We start from the raw sequence: 20,196 nt of genomic DNA, 5'->3' as shown, positions 1-20,196 counted from the left end.
TAACAAAATAAATAATAAAGTAAACAATACTCAGTGTCAAGCTTTAGAACTATTCAATAGTGAAGCCAATAAACAAAATAAGTATATGAAATAAAAAGTAAACATCACTCTGTTTTAGAAATCTCTAGTGCTGCAGAAAGTAAATAAATAAGCACAATATTAATATAAAAAATTAAGATATACTGTTTCAAGTTTCAGGAATCTCCAATAGACAGCCAATAAACTAAAAGTAAATACTCTGCCTAACTTGGCTCATCCAGAGCTCGGTTGTTGAAAGGCAATTGAACCCACTGTTTCAGCTGGAATTCAAATAGTACATGAGATTAGAAAAAAGTGTTTTGGTCTGAGCGTTCTAGGAGGGGGGGGGGGGGGCGTGTTACCACCCATAAGTACCATGTATGAAATGCGTAACGCTGTGGGGTTATGGAACGAGCTCCACGCTAAAGTCTCTTCTTGTCTCTTCTTCTCATCACTTCCCCTGAACGTGGAGCACATCTCTAGTGTCTTGTCCTGTCTTGGGCTGTTGTGGGGACGTTAGTTCTGTGTCACGCTTGTTTGTTTTCCTAAAGTAAAACAGCGATAGGAACGATGGACGAGGGAAATATCTATTGATAGACATTTTTCTCCCCCCCCCCCCCAGCCCTCGTGTGGAAAACACAAAACGTGACATTTAGAAAACAGTGTTGATTAAACTGCATAACAAAGCAAATGTCTGCGTGGTGTGTTTCTCCCGTCTCCAGTCTTTCTTCGAGGCGGCCAGCATGATGAGCCAGCTGTCTCACAAACACCTGGTGCTGAACTACGGGGTGTGTGTCTGCGCCGGGGAGGACAGTGAGTATCTCTGCACCCCGCCTCACCCGTCTCACTCCTCTGGGGAGGACAGTGAGTATCTCTGCACCCCGCCTCACCCGTCTCACTCCTCTGGGGAGGACAGTGAGTTTCTCTGCACCCCGCCTCACCCGTCTCACTCCTCTGGAGGGACTGTTGTCTTTGGAGTCAAATGTGCTCGGTTTGCATAACTCAGGATTGAATTTAACTTTATTTGTATAGCACATTTCATAAGGTAAGTACGCTCATGTGCCGCTTAACATTAAAACGGCCTATAAAACAACACGTCATTTTCATAGAATACACTAGGAAGTGCTTTACAATATAAGAAGAGATAATACAGCCAGTAACCACACAGACCACAGAATGAGGAAATAGCCGAACTTCGCAGTACTTGTGAAAGATTGAGATAAAGACTTGGGCATCTGGATGTGTGGCAAGCACATGTGTATTACTGACCACTTTAAAACCACAACACTCTTGCGGTGGCTAAGAATGTATGCCAGCATGACTTCCTTAACCAACTTCCATTTTTTCAGTCCCACATTAAAGCGATCCAATGACACAGGGCTTCACATCCCCCTGGTGGATCATTTACTTCAGAGAGGGCAGGGGAAGACAACGGCTCTGCAAGCACAGAGTTGGCATTCGGTCCTGCATGTCAGTGGGTGCACATCCCCTATTGTAGAAGAGAATCTAAATTTGAAACGACAGGGTTAGAGAGAGCAACGTGCTCACAAGTCTGTTGAGATGAGGCACAGTTCAGAAGAGATCCCAACTTGATATGCACACACACACACACACACACACACCTACAGGTTTCAGGCTGGCACAATCTCCAAAAACGGGCGGCAATGGAGCAACCGTGGTGAAGTTTACATTGCTTTGGATGAGAAAGGCATGTTTAATAATTGAATTGCAGGAATAAAAATAACACAGTTAGAACCTGATCTATGGTTTGGACTGACCTAGACATTTACATTTACAATCAGCAGACGCTTTTATCCAAAGCAACTTAGTACCTAGATGTGTGCTGGATAGATCAGTCTACCCAGTGGACTGTAGCAAACGTTGCTCATCTATCCGTCGCTCATCTAGGTGGGAATGCACACATCCAAAGCAACTTACAGTAAGTTGCTTTGGATGTGTGCATTCCCACCTAGATGTGTGCCGGGCTAACCGTCGCTAGGCTTATTGTCGTTGTGTTAAAAGCTTCACACCATGCTCCTCCCATCTGCAGACATCATGGTGCAAGAATACGTGAAGTTTGGCTCTCTGGACACCTACCTGAAGAAGAACAAGAACTCTGTCAACATCCTGTGGAAGCTGGAGGTGGCCAAGCAGCTGGCCTGGGCCATGCACTTCCTGGTACGCACCTCGTTGTCACAGGGTCTGCCATTTACCAATCACAATATTTAGGGTTGTTGGAGTGAACATAGTTGGAAAGGAAACACTGTAAACCATCAGATATGTTTTTGAGAGTGTATATTATATTCTTGAGGATATAGATCTTTCCATCCAGATGTGGTCGTCATTGACGTAAGTGTCATTGTCTTTGGCAGGAGAACAATGAAGCCGAGTCAGATTATTCCTCAACCTGAAATGTCCCATCGGGTCCCAGGTCAAACGACAGCAATGTCTCTCTGTGTTCAACGACGATACACAAGAGGTCAACCACCTTTCTCTTTCTCCGTCGTCGTGTGTAGGAGGAGAAAAACCTGGCCCACGGGAACGTCTGTGCCAAAAATGTCCTCCTCATCAGGGAGGAGGACCGTAGGACTGGGAACCCGCCCTTCATCAAGCTCAGCGACCCCGGCGTCGGCCTCGCCGTCCTGCCCAAAGAGAGTGGGTCCCCGTCCGCGTCCTCCTCCCGCCGCGCTGTTGTCATTGCACTCTTTGACCAGCAGGCGGCGACATTTAGACTCGGCTGTGCATACACTTTTACACTCTTCCAATTGAAACAGTTGAAACAGTAACGTATAATTGTACTAAGGTAAACACAGTTATCCTCCAAAGAGAAGTATTATGTACACCATTTTACTTTTGTTTTCAGACGTGGCATCTTCCACTGCTACCCAACGTAAAACACTGTGGGTTATGTCACTTCTTTATGCTGCGCTCGCTGCCTAAAGAGAAAAGTGTGTAACATTTACGTTGAACGCACTCTTTATTTCAGTTATTAACAATGCAACAATGGCAGTGCGCATCGATCCGTAACACTTGATGTTGACGCTGTGCATGGAGGGTCATTCTTTTGTGTGCGACTGCTCAAGACTCACGGTGACCTCCTCGCCCTAGTCCTGACGGAGCGGATCCCCTGGGTGGCCCCGGAGTGGGTGGAGGAGCCCGGGAGCCTGAGCCTGGCGGGGGACAAGTGGAGCTACGGCACCACGCTGTGGGAGATCTGCAGCGGCGGGGAGAAGCCCCTGGCCGCCCTCGACCAGGCCAAGGTCAGCCCCCCCCGCTCCGCGTTAGACCTTTAGCACATCAACTCCGGGTCCTACCCGAGCACCGGGCCACGGGCACACAGCTGGAGATGAGCTACGTCAGACGTGGTCACACGTATCGGAGATACGGCGGATACTGTAGGCGAGGGGTGGCGCCTGTGTAGAGAGCCAACAGTTACGCTTACAGACGGGGCATTTAGCTTTTATCTTTTTAAAAGTGACTTTTTAAAATCTTTCCGCAGAACAGAAAAAATGTATGGTTGTTCATAGAACATAGAACCAAGTGCCAAGCACTAACAATCGCTAGGTTAAGCCCTTCCCCGTATACAACAAGGCTGGCTAGGATAAGACGCTACACAATGCTAAGACCTATTAAGGGGGAGGTGCACCCTGAACTGGAGTAGGAGGAGGACATGACGCAGAAAGCATGCAGCGGGAGTCGCAGTGTTTTGTTTACAGCACATCAAAGATCGCGGGTGAGGCGTCCAACTCTGTAATGCTGACTCTTTCTGCAGTGATATCAAAACTCATTTATTAAGACGCATTCCACAATATCAACAGAAGAGTGGAAAGTAGAAAGCAAAATACAGGCCAGAAGAGAAAAGTATGAAGGGGCTACACTCTGTGCCCCAGCTTCACGCCAGGAAAAATAGAAAAGTACTGGATATGCTGACGACAAGACTGCAGGAACCCAAAGGGCGAGGGCAGAACACGTCCTGTTTCTTATCCCCTTAACCCCTCTGGTTCCACAGAAGCACATGTTCTACACGGACCGGCTGCAGCTCCCCGCGCCCAAGTGGACGGAGCTAGCCAACCTGATCTCCAGCTGCATGGACTACGAGCCCAGCTTCAGGCCCACCTTCAGGGCCGTCATCAGGGACCTCCACAGCCTGTTCACCCCCGGTCAGTCCGCCACAACGCATGGAGCAATACTGACACAGCCAGCTACACAGACATACTAGTTAAAATAGACTCATCAAGGCATATTGTGAGTGTTTGTATGACTGAATGTAGACTGAATTGACTGAATGTAGACTGAATGTAGACTGAATTGACTGAATTGACTGAATGTAGACTGAATTGAGTGAATGTAGGCTGTAGACTGAATTGAGTGAATGTAGGCTGTAGACTGAATTGACTGAATGTAGGCTGCGCTGTAGCTGAGATGGAGGCGAAGTAGGCGGAGTGCGGAAGCAGTAGGAAACTGTACGTCGGCAGGTTCTAACGCTCAGCCAGTCTCATTAGTAGACGTGATCAGACCGCGTCACCAACCCAAGATGGGGAAAAGGACCTCCTAATGTAGTTGAAGATGTTAAGTGAGCTAGCCTCCTCCGATAGACTCTGAAGTGGTGGTGAAGGTCATTGACTAGCTTACCTCCGTGTGTCCCCAGACTACGAACTGATTGTGGATAGTGACATCATGCCCAACAAGACGCTGAGCTCTGGTTGGGTGACGGGTGGCTTTGAGAGCCAAGAGCCCGCCCAGTTTGAAGAGCGACACCTCATATTTCTACAACAGCTGGGCAAGGTAACATAGATTTACAGGTTGCACCCTGGCAACGTAACTGTGTGTAGTGGAGATAAAGGTTCATCTCTACAGCGACTCTAATGATACAGAATGAGTAAGCTTTTAGACATAATATCATTAACCTTTTACATAACCTTTGATGGCAGTGAAACACACATGAAACAGAAAAAGCACTTTGAGCTGGACCCCCCCCCCCCCTCCCACGTTTTGCGTGTGGTCTCTTCCGTCAGGGCAACTTCGGCAGTGTGGAGATGTGCCGGTACGACCCGCTGCAGGACAACACGGGGGACGTGGTGGCGGTGAAGAAGCTGCAGCACAGCACCGCCGAGCACATCCGGGAGTTTGAGCGGGAGATCGAGATCCTCAAGTCGTTGCAACACGAGAACATCGTCAAGTACAAAGGAGTGTGCTACAGCGCAGGTACGCTCTGTGGTTTCTAACGATGATAATAATAGTTCATGAATAAGGGATCCTTTAACAAACTTGTTTTTCAAAAAATCCTGAATATGGATAAGGTAATATTAAAGCAACACGGAGAGAACTACCCATAATGTTTTCTACGTAACATGGGGGAGGAAAAAAGCTAAAGCGAATGGCAAGTCACAATGTTAGGAAGATTGAGCCAGGAAAACCCCCCTACTAAAGATACGGACGGGCTGTAGCCTCCAGCGTGCTAGATGTCTAAGGGACCGAGCAATATAGAGCTGAGCTACTCCACTCTAGCTCTACGGTTTGTCTTACCCCATTCTACATTCCCTTCAGGTCCGTGTGTTGGCCTGGGCTGGCATGTTGCATTGCAAAAACAACTCCAACTATCTTCCTAAATCGAAAGAAAATGACCAATAACACTTACAGCGATTTGCTTCATACGTTCATTAACATGCAACCTGCAAGTGGGTCTTTAATCCTCAAGTCACCAAGGTTTCAGTTTCTTCAAATATCCATCCCACTCCAATCTCCTCTTTCACCACTGCCTGGTAGAATGTAGGAGGTAGCGTAGGTAGCGTACCTCGACGTTGTGGTCGTCATGTCTTCAGACATTGTTCTGTTAATCGTCCCCCCGTAGGCCGCAGGAACCTGCGTCTGATCATGGAGTACCTGCCCTACGGATCTCTGCGAGACTACCTGATCAAGAACGAGGAGAGGATAGACCACAGCAAGCTGGTTCACTACACCTCTCAGATCTGCAAGGTACCTCTTCCCTCCTCTCACAGTCCTCTGGTCTTGGTCTGTTCTCCTCCAAAGGTTGCCAGTTCAAAACCCCAGCCTGCTTGTAGGCTGAATAATGAGCCTTAATGCTTGGTAGGCTCCCTAAAGACCCGTATCTGTATTCACTATGCGTTGACCTGTTGGCAGACGTGTGATTTAAGTTTTGTGTGTCTTTTAAATACACTTCTTTTTATACGGGTGTTTTCCTTTTCCCATGCCAAAGAGCATGCATGTTAGGTTAATACTCCAGGGTCCTTGAGCCAGGCAGCCTTAGATCTGGAGTCAGACCCCAGGCGCCTCACTGTGATCACTCATTGCTCCTAGAGATGGGTTTCAGGAGCACCGGATTGGTTAATGCTACTGCTGCCGGTGCCCAAAAGATGTGTAACTCTCCATTTGCTATGTTGTTGTCATTGTTTCCAGGGGATGGAGTACCTGTCCAACAAGAGGTATATCCACAGAGACCTGGCCACCAGGAACATCCTGGTGGAGAGCGAGAACCAGGTGAAGATCGGGGACTTTGGGCTGACCAAGGTGCTGCCTCAGGACAAGGAGTACTACATGGTGAAGGAGCCTGGGAGAGCCCCATCTTCTGGTGAGCCCTGGTCTTACCTACCCTCCCCTGTCCTGGCCACACCTATTGTGAACTTACCTGTCCCTATCTGACTGCACCTGTCCCTATCTGATCTTACCTGTCCCTATCTCACCTTACCTGCTGACATGCTGTGAAAGGCCAAATATTCTGGGTCAAATCAATAGTAAAGGTCTGAGTGTGTGTGTGTGTGTTGTACAGGTACGCCCCAGAGTCTCTGACAGAGAACAGGTTCTCGGTGGCGTCAGACGTCTGGAGCTTCGGGGTCATGCTGTATGAGCTGTTTACACACAGTGACAAGAACTGCAGTCCACCGGCGGTGAGGCCTCCCACACTGCAGAACAGCTCCAATGTCAACTCCAACTATACACACACCTCTCTTTACCCTACAGTGATGAGATCTATCTCTCTCTCTCTCTCTCTCTCTCTCTCTCTCTCTCTCTCGTTCTTTCTTTCTTTCTTTCTTTCTTTCTTTCTTTCTTTCTTTCTTTCTTTCTTTCTTTCTTTCTTTCTTTCTTTCTCTCTCTCTCTCTCTCTCTCTCTCTCTCTCTCTCTCTCTCTCTCTCTCTCTCTCTCTCTCTCTCTCTCTCGTTCTTTCTTTCTTTCTTTCTCTCGCTCGTTCTTTCTTTCTTTCTTTCTTTCTCTCTCTCGTTCTTTCTTTCTTTCTTTCTTTCTCTCTCTCTCTCTCTCTCTCGTTCGTTCTTTCTTTCTTTCTTTCTTTCTTTCTCTCTCTCGCTCTCTCTCGTTCTTTCTTCTTTCTCTCTCTCGTTCTTTCTTTCTTTCTTTCTTTCTCTCTCTCTCTCTCTCTCTCTCTCGCTCTCTCTCGTTCTTCTTTCTCTCTCTCTCTCTCTCTCTCTCTCTCTCGCTCTCTCTCGTTCTTTCTTTCTTTCTTTCTCGCTCTCTCTCGTTCTTTCTTTCTTTCTTTCTCTCTCTCTCTCTCTCTCGTTCTTTCTTTCTTTCTTTCTTTCTCTCTCTCTCTCTCTCTCTCGTTCTTTCTTTCTTTCTTTCTTTCTTTCTTTCTCTCTCTCTCTCTCTCTCTCGTTCTTTCTTTCTTTCTTTCTTTCTTTCTTTCTCTCTCTCTCTCTCTCTCTCGTTCTTTCTTTCTTTCTTTCTTTCTTTCTTTCTTTCTTTCTTTCTCTCTCTCTCTCTCTCTCTCTCTCTCTCTCTCTCTCTCTCTCTCTCTCTCTCTCTCTCTCTCTCTCTCTCTCTCAGATGTTCATGGCCATGATGGGGAATGACAAGCAGGGTCAGCTGATCGTCTACCATCTGATAGAGCTGCTCAAGTCTGGCAGCCGGCTGCCTCAGCCCCTGGGCTGCCCCACAGAGGTGAGAGCGTGACCCCATTGGAACAGGGTTGGTTAACAGTCTGGCTAAAACAACGGGCCCTCCCCAGACCTCCACACTCGTAGTCTCTGCATTCTTAATGTCTTTTAAAATGCACACTACTATGCTGGCTAGAATTTTAAAAATGTAGATGTGATGATGACATGGACTGAATCAAGTGTCTAACAGGAATTTTGTTGACACAGTTAGTTTACAAAACACGTTTCTAAAAACTCCTGTGTGCTTTAATGCATGAAAACCAATCAAATCAACAAGTGTCTCCAATGAATCGGGCGAGCAATGTGTTGCCTCACAACACCTGCTCAAAAGAGAGCAGGAGAGTGGGAGACGGGGCGGCCCTGAATGCTGTCCTGGGGGCCTGATGTCCTCAGGGCCTGATGTCCTCAGGGCCTGATGTCCTCAGGGCCTGATGTCCTCAGGGTCTGATGTCCTCAGGGTCTGATGTCCTCAGGGCCTGATGTCCTCAGGGTCTGATGTCCTCAGGGTCTGATGTCCTCAGGGTCTGATGTCCTCAGGGCCTGATGTCCTCAGGGCCTGATGTCCTCAGGGCCTGATGTCCTGGGGGTCTGATGTGGGGGTGATGTGGGGGTGTTGTTGGGTCTGATGTGGGGGTGATGTTGGGTCTGATGTTGGGTCTGTTGTTGGGGTGTTGTTGGGTCTGATGTGGGGGTGATGTGGGGGTGATGTTGGGGTGTTGTTGGGTCTGTTGTTGGGGTGTTGTTGGGGTGTTGTGGGGTCTGTTGTTGGGGTGATGTGGGGGTGTTGTTGGGTCTGTTGTTGGAGTGTTGTTGGGGTGATGTTGGGGTGTTGTGGGGGTGTTGTTGGGTCTGTTGTTGGGTCTGTTGTTGGGGTGATGTGGGGGTGTTGTTGGGGTGATGTGGGGGTGTTGTTGGGTCTGATGTGGGGGTGATGTGGGGGTGTTGTTGGGTCTGTTGTTGGGGTGTTGTTGACGGCGTTCTCTGGCTCCTAGATGCACGACATGATGCAGGAGTGCTGGGACAACGATCCGGCCATGCGGCCCTCCTTCAAGGAGCTGGCCCTGGGCGTGGACCTCTTCAGAGACAGCAGGGGCTTCTGAGGACTCTGAGGGGCCCCTGGGGGAGCCAGGGTTATGTTATCCAGGAGGTTGCTGGTTCAAATCCTGGACCAGCTTTGAAATAAACAAAGAAACCTTATTGCCAAGGTGCCTCAGAGGAAGGCCTGCGCGCCTGGACCTGCTCAGTGGCCAACGTGTGTGTGTGTGTGTGTGTGTGTGTGTGTGTGTGTGTGTGTGTGTGTGTGTGTGTGTGTGTGTGTGTGTGTGTGTGTGTGTGTGTGTGTGTGTGTGTGTGTGTGTGTGTGTGTGTGTGTGTGTGTGTGAGAATGTCAGCTAGCGGGGCTAGCTCTGATGTCACCCTTTCCCTAAAATAATATTACACTAACGGCGCAGTTTTCTTATGTGTGTTAATACATATATTTGGGTACAAATGTAATTTTATTTTTGTTGTTTTTTAAACAAAGGAATAGTACAGGATATATTTTATCTGCTTACATGCAGTCATTGTAAATGAAGTAAATACAGAGGTGATTATATACATATTTGTTTGTTTGCTTTTGTTTTCACTGTGAAGCAAGTGGTCTGCGAATTAAAAAGATTCACTGAATAAACAATTGTGTGGTTCACGATGTGTCATCTGTTTACAAATCTGATCAAATTACAATTCACTTCAGGTAACTAACTACACAATGAAATGAGCCATACTGGTATGTCAATTTGGATAGATTTGAAAACAAATCTATGGCCTGCATCTGGCTAAACCCATTGTAGATGTTATGTCCGTATTTATAATATATTCTAGGATTGAAAATAAATACTGTGTCTAACTTGTAGGCCTATGCAAAAAAGTAGAAATTCGACGTTGCTTGCATGTGCAGAAGGCAATGTCAATTGGAAATGGTGACATTAAAAATAGAAAATCGGCAGGGAAGGTCACGTTAAAACACAATGGAAGTTTTATAACATTAAAATAAGCACCAGGTACTCTCTGGTGAGGACTGAGTCAGAGTTTTAAAAGCAACTTTTAATTAGTCAAATATTACCAGACTTGGCTGCAGGATTGTGAGTCTGACTTGGGTTGAACACCCGATGGACGACAGGGGGAGCGGGAGCATGTTCATATATATTCAGATATACTTAAAACATGTCTGTAGCGTAAGTACAGCCTCAAGCATGCCTAGCATCATTTGCCAGTAGGATCGATCTGCATATAAGCAGCCACACAGTCACACCATGAAGCCCCGTGAGGGTGGACCTCCAGACGGCGGTTACGGCTGGGTGGTCGTCGCCTCGTCCTTCCTCATCGTGGGCCTCACCGCCGGGGCCATGAAGAACCTCGGCCTCTTCTTCCTGGAGATCCAGCGGCACTTCGGTGTGCTCAACAGCACGGCGTCGTGGGTCTCCTCCACCACGATAGCCATGTTTCATTTAGCAGGTAAATTACGTATCGTCTAGAAGACTTTTTTTTTTTCTAGAAGAAAATTAAAAAATCTTAAGTAGATATGTTTTTCATGTCTTTGGGGAAATTCAGGTATCCAGTAGCAAGACAGTCCAGTACAGTTGGTAAACATCAGAATGGAGAAACAGTAAAGGTCAATAGAAAGTGAGCAATATTGCACATAAATGTGGTTGGTTTGATCCTCCTCCAGCCCCGGTAGCGAGCCTCCTTGAGCCTCCTGTTCTCTCACAGGGCCGTCGTCATGGCCGGAGGTGTGCTGAGCACCGCGGCCATGGTGCTGGCCTCCCTGGAGCTCGGCCTCCCCTGGATCTACTGCAGCCTCGGCGTCCTGCAAGGTAGGGCCTGGAGCCTTCTCATGGTAGGGCTGCCCTGGAGACTTCTCTGTTGAAAGGAAACGCACTGCGAGTCTGTGACCACAATCAATCGCCCAGCAAACATTTTCTCGACCTGCGTCGAAGCGAACAAGTCCAGTCGACGTCGAGTCACGACGTGACTTCATTTCGACATGAAAACATAATCATTAGAGGAATGGTGATTTCAAGGAAGACTTATTTTAGAGTGGTGTAACCGAATAAACACTCCCAGCAAACATTTATGCATTCAACAAGTCTTAAATACGCCGGGTCACAACGTGACTTTATTTCGACCATTTGCCGACATGAAAACATATATGCCGCTACGGAAATGGTGATTTCGAGGAAAGCTTGTTTGACCGTTGTGTAACTGAATAAACACTGTTTATATCGCTATTTAACTTAACAACGATGTAACTTTGTAACATTAGTGTGAACGGTAATGTTTACACATTAATAGTATTATTGAAAAGTGTTATTATTCCAAACGCAATATGCTATCATGTATATGGCCAATATAGGTGCTAAAATGTTTTATTCCAGCATTTACTCAAGTTCCATTGAGGAACTATTTTTCCTTGCGCACCAACACGTAATCCCTCCAACGCATGCGCAGGTGATATCAGTTCGCCGTCAAGTTCGGCACTCAGCAGCATGCGGGAGTTGCAGGTGAGTTTCGAAAAGACACTGCAATTTAAAATGCAACTGTATTTGTAGAGACATTACCCTTTTGTTATTTGCATGCTAAACTGTTGAATTTGAGGCCACATGGTGTATCCTCATGGATAGCGGGTTTTCGTATTTGTAACGTTACATACGAACTGGGAGCGGGAGGCTAGCAGGCTAACGTTAGCTTAGCTCTGAAACGGGACGCTGCTGCCTCCCAGCCGGGGAGCAGCAGCGTCCCGTTTCAGGGCCAACGGTGGCTGTGTGTTCTTGAATAAAACACGGGTGGCAAAGCCCTTTCCCCGTGCATTACTCCTGTGAACTGTTAGTCAATTTTAGGACCCATTCTTCTCATTATTCATAGCGAGAGGGGTGATAGGCCGTGTCCCAATTCAGGGGTTGCATCCTTCGAAGGATGCGTCCTTCGAAGGATGCAACCCCTGAATTGGGACACGGCCATAGTGTCCGATGTAGCTAAGCTAAATGGACTTGATGTAGCCACCAGTTAGCCCTTGAGGCTGGGGCGCTGGATGGTGAGACTGTCTTCGTCCACTGAGCCATACACTTGGTGTATTTTGGCCAGTCGAACTTCTCACTCTCACCAAACCTTGTGCTGGTGTTTTCTTTCCACCTGCTGTGAAGAGATGGAATCCCGAGGCCACAGATACAGAAATCGAAGCAGCCATGAGTTTACACCTGAAACATGCACCTGCAAGGACTGGGGGGATGGGGGATTTTGGTCCCAATAAGTTTTTATTTTGTTGTTTAAAGATGTAGGCCTACTTGGGTATAAATAAAATGTTTTGGATAGTGCACTTTATACCCTGAAATCTGTCTTTTGTTGAAGATTAATAGGACATGTATTAATGCTTGATTGATTGAGTATGCATAACTAAACAAAATATTATAGATGTAGCCAAATGTTGCTGTCCTTTTGATGTGACCAAATGCTCTATAGGCTACATTTGGTTCTATCTATACATGTCATGTCGGCAAAGGGTCGAAATAAAGTCACGTTGCGACTCGACGTCTATTGGACTTGTTGACGGCACGGTTTGAGGTAATGTTGGCTGGAATTGGTCTAATGGTTGAAAATATGTTTACAACAGATTGAGAAATGTTTAATTATCTACATGCAGCACAAGAACTGCTTGTTATAGGTTTAGTGGGTAGCTATACTGAAAACCGTAAATTGGGGCATACTACAAGGTAACTGAAATGTAGCTTAATACTATTTTTTTTTTTTTCATAATTAAGTGGGTATGTAGTGTCTTAGCAAAGTAAAAGTAAATTTCACGTAGGTTGAAATGTCATCTATACAACGTCGAAACGACGTGGATTGATGTCTATGAGCCGTCGAAACGACCGACGTCAGAAAAACTTTCATATCAGCCCCTCAAATCGACGTCGTTTCGACCTCCATGACCAACGTCGGTTAGACGTCTGATCGACGTCGAAATGTTTGCTGGGATATGAAGAAACTGTATGAATGCACTGGTAGCAATATGATATAGAGCTGGAAAACAATAAGTGTGGTAGAGATGCACGCAGTGTTTGATAGTGAAGAAGATGTTGATTAGTCTTCTAACAGTTAATCCACACCTCACCAAGTGGTTAACTAGGGGCCCTCTGTTCTAGGTCATGTTGAGAGTGCCATGCTGCTTGGTGTATTAGTTGGAGCATTACATGATGTTGATACTTTAGTAGTTAAGAATGCACGTAGCTAATCTATTGAGTGTAGTTCCTACTCTTGATTAATGTTTTAGTGTGTTTCAAAGTGAGTGGGGGGCTCTGCACATCGTGCAGGAGATCATCTCCAGGGCCCTCTTTAACACAGGTTAGCCGGTTAGCCGGTTAACAGGTTATGTTATAGAGGAGAAGTCTCCTGCTAGAGGTCTAGAGCCGGAGAAGCCTCCTGCTACACAGAGCTGTAGTCAGGGTTTAGAAATTAGTCAGGTCCAGAATTGTTTATTTTAAAAGGAGCTTATTTACTGTATTTCTGGAGTGAGAAAATTAATACCAAAATCACACCTACCAACACAACCCAAGCTATACACTACACACCCTCATTATCTATAATTAAAAACATACAGAGGGACTTGTTGGCAAAAGTACTTTTATTAAAACTGCTGTGTGTGTGTGTGTGTGTGTGTGTGTGTGTGTGTGTGTGTGTGTGTGTGTGTGTGTGTGTGTGTGTGTGTGTGAGAGAGGAAAATTCATAGCAATGTTTGAAAGGATCTAAAGTGACTCCTAAATTGCTTCTGTGAAATACTCCTACAATTATATTTAAAATCCACTCCAATTTAAGTTAAATGAGATTATCAAATGGAATGACACATTATCATTCATACCAAATGTACTTAATAAGCAAAAACTAGACCAAGTGATCTTGAGGGAGTTTTATTGACTCACTCAGTGTGGGTTGAATATAAACTTACGGAACACCACAGGTTTGGGAATTGTAAACAGGCAGTTAGGTAGTACAATTGTAAACCAACAGTTACTACAAGTGTCAAGTCTGACCTCCACATCCTCCTTCATGATCACAACCACAATATACTGTTATACTATAGGCTACTGTTGGTCCTTCGGGACCTTCTTTGATTCAATTCAATTTTATTTGTATAGCCCTTAATCACCATTACAGTCTCAAATGGCTTAACAGGCCAAGTATTTATTACACCCTGACCCAAGCCCCCACACGGGCAACTCCCTTAATAGAAAAAACTGTCTCCTCCTGCTCATTCGATGCCTCAGACGCAGGTGGTTCCTTATCAAGCGCGTGATTGCTGGACCCTCCCTTGTACAAAGCTGTTACTGTTGCCTTGTAAGCCATCAGTCCCTGCACGTCTCACAACCTCTTTGTCTTGCCTTTCTCACATAGCTAGAGCAAACGGGCCTCCTAAGGCCTGGCTATTCTATGAGTTCAGAACTCCTTATCAATCTATGTTATCCTTACAGCATTGCCAAAATGAAAAATCACCCGTAGGCTATGACTTACATGAGTTACATACATAGATGGCCTATTGCTATAGCATAACATTTACTACCTGATTGATTTATAAAAATGCATTCTTCCAACACAAGATTCGTTATTAAATCTGTGCATTTAAAAATATGAAAGGACAGGCACTTCTTAAGCCAAATCATTTTATCAATGTGAAAATATTAATTAGGCTATACACGCTGGCTTTTAGAGTATAGGATGGAGATAGGATAGACAAAACGTTTCCAACTCCTGATTCTACAGTTAAATACCACCAATCAATAAATACAATTTTTTTTTTATGGGGGGGGGGGTAATTACTCAGTGACACCATAGTCACAGTCGTCTCCTCTCGAGTCCTAGCCGCCTCTCAGCCGTCCGGTTAGGTAGATGGTGCTCCCCTCTGTCACATTATAGGAGTTCAGTGTACGGCTTCCGTCGTCCATCTGCTGGCCTTCATAGATCAGCCTTTGTTGGTCCACGGCCACTCCTTCCCGCTGTTGAACCTTGATCTTGAAGCCCGCCACCGTCTCCCCAGGTGGGACGGTGTAGGTGTGAGTCTGGCCCTTCTCCGTTCTCAGGAACACTTGGATGTCGGTGCACTCTTGGACCAGCACGAAGATATTCGCGCCGGGTAGCACTCCATAGAAACTCAGATCTTTTAAGTCATCATCGAGAATTATTTGGTTGAATGAAAGCCTCTCCGGGGAGATCTGAAACTTTTGAAAGATGAGTTTTTTCAACGAGCCCACGGTGGTCCCTTGAGCCACGGTGAGGGGACGTGGTTCCCCGCCAAGAAGAGTGATTGTGATATTCATGATGAATGGTTCTGAGAAATAAACACAAGCATTTTAGAGTTAATTAGTTTTAGTCCAATTTGCAGTTCTAATAAGCATAATAAACAGGGGTGCACATAACTGGTACGCAAGTACGAATGCGCGCCCATAATCAGCGATGCGTAACGTCACTTGTGCCACTACAGCGCTTTTGCGTAACTCGCCGTCAGGTCATCAAAACAAAACTACACGTGTATCTTGCGCGCACACTGGAGAACTGCGCAAAATCAGCTGATCGCAACGTCCGTTACTGAGAGACATCCCCCCCCCCCATTATCATTATCAAAACGACGCTACGTGCGGAGTGCGTACCGAACACCATCTCCTGATACACCCCTGATAATAAACACACTAGCCTACATTTGAACTTACCTCGGTTTAAAGTCTCTGAATAGCAGGCTGATGGATGTGTAGCCTACGACTCGGTGAGAAAGTTATGTCCTCCACATCAGCTGCTGTGGGTTTATAAAGCCTCCACTAAGATTCGATTTCCCCATGCGTCCGAATCAGTTTCGTTTCTCTCATCCGGACATTGTAGCAAGAGTCGTACTGCTTTCTGTCTTTAGGACGCCTGCGAAGGTGAGGTTATTTATCCTATGATGACGTTGCAACTTGCAAATGACGTTTAGGTAAAGGTCTACAATGATAAATAAGTCATTCTATCTGGTTAGATGGTTAAGTTGACCTATTAGGCCTACGTGGTTAAGTTTAGGTGTTAGGTTAGAAACGGCTAGTTAGGCTTATAAGGTAGACCTAATAAATAATATTATAAAATAGACCTAAACTAATCATCTCTAGCCTAATACTTAATCATCTCTAACCTTATGTTAAAGAGGGATACGTTTAGATTAGGGTTAGAGCCTAACCCTAACCCTAGGTTAGATGGTTAAGTTTAGGTATCAGGTTAGACATGTTTACGGTGTAGCCTATGTATAAGTTAGAGATGGTTAAATTAACTCGTTTGGTGTGGATTTTGAACTTGTGTTGCTGCATTTGCATTTGTGTTGAGTGATTGTGTTTTTTTTTGTTGGAAATGCAGTTAATGTATCGGCCATCGCACTAGGGTCCCAGAACTGGAACTGCAGCCTCCAGTATTGCAGGAACATAGGTACTTAGAAAGACGCTAGAGCTACCAATGTGCTCAGTTTCGGTATCCTCCCCTGGTGATTACAATCAATTAACACAGCACGAGTTAAAGTTTCCATGTTATGAATAGATTAGATGTCATTTATCAGGTGATGTGTGTCCGTGTGCTGCACCTTTATGGGATGAATCATTCGATGGTACACCCTTGTATTTTATGACTAAATTAAACGAAACGTAGGCCTATTCGTAAACAAAAACAGAAACCTAAAATAGTTTAACAGCATGACAATGACTTGATAATGGGGCAATATTGGGGTATTTTCTAGATATAGGCCTACTTATTTATTTTACAGCGACATGCTATGGGCATACAGGAGAACAACAAAAAAGAAACAAGTCCTATAAGTTAATCACGTAAATGTTGACTAAAATAATTTTGTATTTAAATTCACAAAAACAGATTGTGTGAAGACTTCCAAGACAAAAGGGCAGAGCTAAACACTGAAACTTGACAAAAGGGCTTTCCTTCGGCTACGAATGTAATAATTTATGAATTCATCTTTTACAGCACATATAGGTTTAACATCTGGAAAATGACCCTATTATATCTTACACTTCGCATCGCCATCTGGTGGCTATGAAAATAATTACAAAAGAAAACCATTCGTCTAAAAAAGCAGTGGATTGAAAGATGTTTTATAATAGAAAGAAATGCAGTATTTAGGGCTATTTAACATAATTGTATAATCCAACTGTCCAACTGAATAACATTTCTTGAAAATTGTCTAATGCATTAGCCTACAATGTTATACAAATACAAGACCAGCTATACATATATGAATAACATGATTAGCTGAATCATAACTCAAGAGTGTTTCAACATGGAAAATATCCTCCTGCATTGTCGGCCAGGACTTGGTGCAACTTGAAACAAATTACATCTTTTGTTTTAGTCAAGTATAAGGTGTATTATACATCATGTTATTTGGTTGCCAATGGGAGCTGGTCTTCTCTCAGGGGTTCTGTAGAATGTTGGTGTTTTTTAGTGTCTCTGTCTTCACATTTCTTGTCTATGAACAGGCCAGTGCCTCTGATACCAGATGTTATTTCCAACATTCCTCCATTTGTTATGTCCCAACGAGGTCGAACCAACCCGGTCTTCTGGAGCACAGCCAGGGCCATATAGGCCTATCAAGGGAGAGACTGCTTCTGTTCTTTTGTTATTCACATTTTCTTATTATAACACTTGCCCCAAACCTTTGGTTCGGGGAGAAGAGGGATCGACAGCCAAGGAGCACGTCAGGAGACTGCTCCTCACCTCCTACACTATAGATTATTCAACCTAAGTCTGTACCTGTGCCGTATTACATCCTGGAATAAACCATCTATTCGACCCTCTGAGCCAACCTTCCAAGCTTCCTTGATTTCCACTTCAAGAATTACTACTACAGCGAAAAATACACAACGCAGAGACTACACAAACAGTTTAGAAATAAGATGAAATCTAACAGTTCCCATGTTGGGACCTTTGGTACTGTGAGAAGAATGTATTTTGATGTACTTTTATATTAAGTAAAATCAATCAGGTAGTAAAAGTTATGCTTTAGCAATATCTATGTATGCAAGTCATAATGTTTACAGGTGTTTTTTTTATTTTTGCAATGCTGTAAGGCTAACATAGATTGAGTTCTGAACTCATAGAATAGCCAGGCCTTAGGAGGCCCATTTGCTCTAGCTATGTGAGAAAGGCAAGACAGGGAAATGCAGGGACTGATGGCTTCCAAGGCAGCAGTAACAGCTTTGTACAAGGGAGGGTCCAGCAATCACGCGCTTGATAAGGAACCACCTGCGTCTGAGGCATCGAATGAGCAGGAGGAGACAGGTCAAAGGAGGTCGCGAAGGAGGAGTAACCAACAGTATATTGTGTTTGTGATCATGAAGGAGGAGTAACCAACAGTATATTGTGTTTGTGATCATGAAGGAGGAGTAACCAACAGTATATTGTGTTATCATGAAGGAGGAGTAACCAACAGTATATTGTGTTATCATGAAGGAGGAGTAACCAACAGTATATTGTGTTATCATGAAGGAGGAGTAACCAACAGTATATTGTGTTATCATGAAGGAGGAGTAACCAACAGTATATTGTGTTTGTGATCATGTGCAGCTCTTGATGTGGAGGGCCTGAAACGTTTTGTCTCTGTTCTGCACAACGTATTGATGCATTGTGTAAGCTTTTTAACGGAAAAGAATAAATCGTTTTAAACTTAGTTCACAGTGGTACCTGATTCAAGCCTCTAGCGGTATTATCAGGGATCAAATTAACGATATTGAACAGTCTCAATAACATTTCTCCCATAAATGATTACTTTCACATAATTCTACTCTCGATCTCATTGGATTGATTCAGCATAAAAGGCACCAGATATGCCATTGCCTATTATAGTTTGTGCCTTTATATACTCTTTAATCTCTTGAACCTCCACTTTTCAATGTCCACCTGTTTATCGTTATATCAACGTTATCGTTTTGTGGAGAATGTCCAAGTCTTGTCAAAAGTTACAGCTAACCAAAAAACGACTAGTATTGAGATTAGGCCTACTTTTTTATATCAGGTCACAAGAATGGGTCACACAAAAAATGATTGTGGTTTTAAACACAACACACAATTGAAACCCACTATTTATGATTGAATTTATTATTCAATTAGTTCAGTAATTCAATTGACAACAGTGGAAACATTAAAGTGACATAAACAGTGACAACTATAAGCGTAGTCTAGCTAAACTTAACATCTTTTTTTAAAATTTTCTTTTTTTATACAAATATGGTGAACTTCAGGCAGTGCTTTGAATGCAACTGTCTGTATGGACCTGTATTCATTCTAAAGTTAAATGAACTCAACAAACAATAAGGGTGGTCTCCTCTCGAGTCCTAGCCGCCCCTCAGCCGTCCGTTCAGGTAGATGGTGCTCCCCTCTCTCACATTATAGGACTTCAGTGTACGACTTCCGATGTCCATCTGCTGGGATTCATGGATCAGCCTTTGTTGGTCCTCGGCCATCTTCTCCCGCTGTCTAACCTTGGTCTTGAAGCCCGCCACCGTCTCCCCAGGTGGGACGGTGTAGGTGTGAGTCTGGCCATTCAGCGTTCTCAGGAACACTTGGAGGTTGGTGGGCTCCTTGGCCAGCACGAAGATATTGGCGCCGGGTGGCACACCATAGTCACTCAGATATGTTAAGGGATTGTCGAGAATTATTTTCTCCCCGTCGTTGTCGTAGAAAAGCTTCTGACTCTCCGGGGAGAGTCGGGACCTTTCAGAGAGGAGGACTTTCAGCGAGCCCACGGTGGTCCCTGGAGCCACAGTGAGGGGGTGACACTCCCCGCTAAGAAGAGTGATTGTGATGTCCATGGCCAACTGCTGCTGGGGAGGAAATACAAAAAGATTCGACTTATTTTCCAATTTGCAGCCCTACTAATAACCAGGCGTCCCTGTTTTACGCTACCTCACATGCACGCGCACTACGGTCACGCGCAAAGTGCCCCGGTTTTAGTTTCAGGAAATCTGGTCACCCTACCTACTAATCACTTAATAACATACACTTGAACTTACCTCAAAGTCTCTGAGGAGCAGGATGATGGATGTGTACGACTTGGTGAAACAAGTATGTTCTCCACATCAGCAGTGATGCTGTGGGTTTATAAAGCCTCCACTAGTTTCGTTTTCCAAACGACATGAGTTTCGTTTTTCCGATTCGAATATTCGAGAAATAGAAAAAAAACTATCAAGTCATATTCGTTGTGTTCATGCAATACCCGCGAATATC

At 44.9% G+C, this 20,196-nt stretch overlaps 4 protein-coding genes across 5 annotated transcripts in view; 2 read left to right on the top strand and 2 right to left on the bottom strand.

Moving 5' to 3' along the window:
- Positions 1-9,677, top strand: part of LOC311343536 (tyrosine-protein kinase JAK2-like) — a 28,637-nt gene extending 18,960 nt beyond the window's left edge. Inside the window, 13 exon segments of the mRNA XM_084468407.1 lie at positions 741-831; positions 2,069-2,196; positions 2,535-2,673; positions 3,127-3,278; positions 4,028-4,178; positions 4,667-4,803; positions 5,034-5,223; positions 5,870-5,994; positions 6,436-6,589; positions 6,592-6,607; positions 6,806-6,923; positions 7,817-7,930; positions 8,919-9,677. Of these exon segments, the coding sequence (XP_084324533.1) occupies positions 741-831; positions 2,069-2,196; positions 2,535-2,673; positions 3,127-3,278; positions 4,028-4,178; positions 4,667-4,803; positions 5,034-5,223; positions 5,870-5,994; positions 6,436-6,589; positions 6,592-6,607; positions 6,806-6,923; positions 7,817-7,930; positions 8,919-9,026 (1,623 nt within the window). The 3' untranslated portion in view covers positions 9,027-9,677.
- A 479-nt stretch (positions 9,678-10,156) lies between these two features.
- On the top strand, positions 10,157-12,314 carry LOC311343382 (monocarboxylate transporter 3-like; the record flags this gene model as incomplete). Its single annotated transcript, XM_084468237.1, has 4 exons — positions 10,157-10,419; positions 10,516-10,522; positions 10,675-10,778; positions 12,310-12,314. The coding sequence occupies exons 1-4, from the start codon at positions 10,218-10,220 to the stop codon at positions 12,312-12,314; spliced, it is 318 nt and encodes a 105-aa protein (XP_084324363.1). The 5' UTR covers positions 10,157-10,217.
- A 1,532-nt stretch (positions 12,315-13,846) lies between these two features.
- Positions 13,847-15,784, bottom strand: LOC311342760 (polyubiquitin-like). The gene is made up of 2 exons (XM_084467583.1): positions 15,657-15,784; positions 13,847-15,277 (listed from the first exon to the last, which is right to left on the bottom strand). Exon 2 carries the CDS (start codon positions 15,264-15,266, stop codon positions 14,808-14,810), a length of 459 nt encoding a protein of 152 aa, XP_084323709.1. The 5' UTR covers positions 15,267-15,277; positions 15,657-15,784; the 3' UTR covers positions 13,847-14,807.
- A 3,266-nt stretch (positions 15,785-19,050) lies between these two features.
- On the bottom strand, positions 19,051-20,091 carry LOC311343197 (polyubiquitin-like). Of its 2 annotated transcripts, none has more exons than XM_084468056.1 (2): positions 19,983-20,091; positions 19,051-19,790 (listed from the first exon to the last, which is right to left on the bottom strand). In XM_084468056.1, exon 2 carries the CDS (start codon positions 19,779-19,781, stop codon positions 19,305-19,307), a length of 477 nt encoding a protein of 158 aa, XP_084324182.1. In that variant the 5' UTR covers positions 19,782-19,790; positions 19,983-20,091; the 3' UTR covers positions 19,051-19,304. The 2 variants fall into 2 exon arrangements, with proteins under 2 accessions (XP_084324182.1, XP_084324181.1); XM_084468055.1 differs by having other exon boundaries at positions 19,051-19,793; positions 19,983-20,090.
- Between the last annotated feature and the right edge of the window lie 105 nt (positions 20,092-20,196).

This window comes from Micromesistius poutassou, assembly GCF_964030765.1.
Source record: "Micromesistius poutassou genome assembly, chromosome: 5".
Taxonomy (NCBI): Eukaryota; Metazoa; Chordata; class Actinopteri; order Gadiformes; family Gadidae; genus Micromesistius; species Micromesistius poutassou.
The sequence above is the reverse complement of the archived record's forward strand: the minus strand, read 5'-3'. Positions and strand labels throughout refer to the sequence as shown.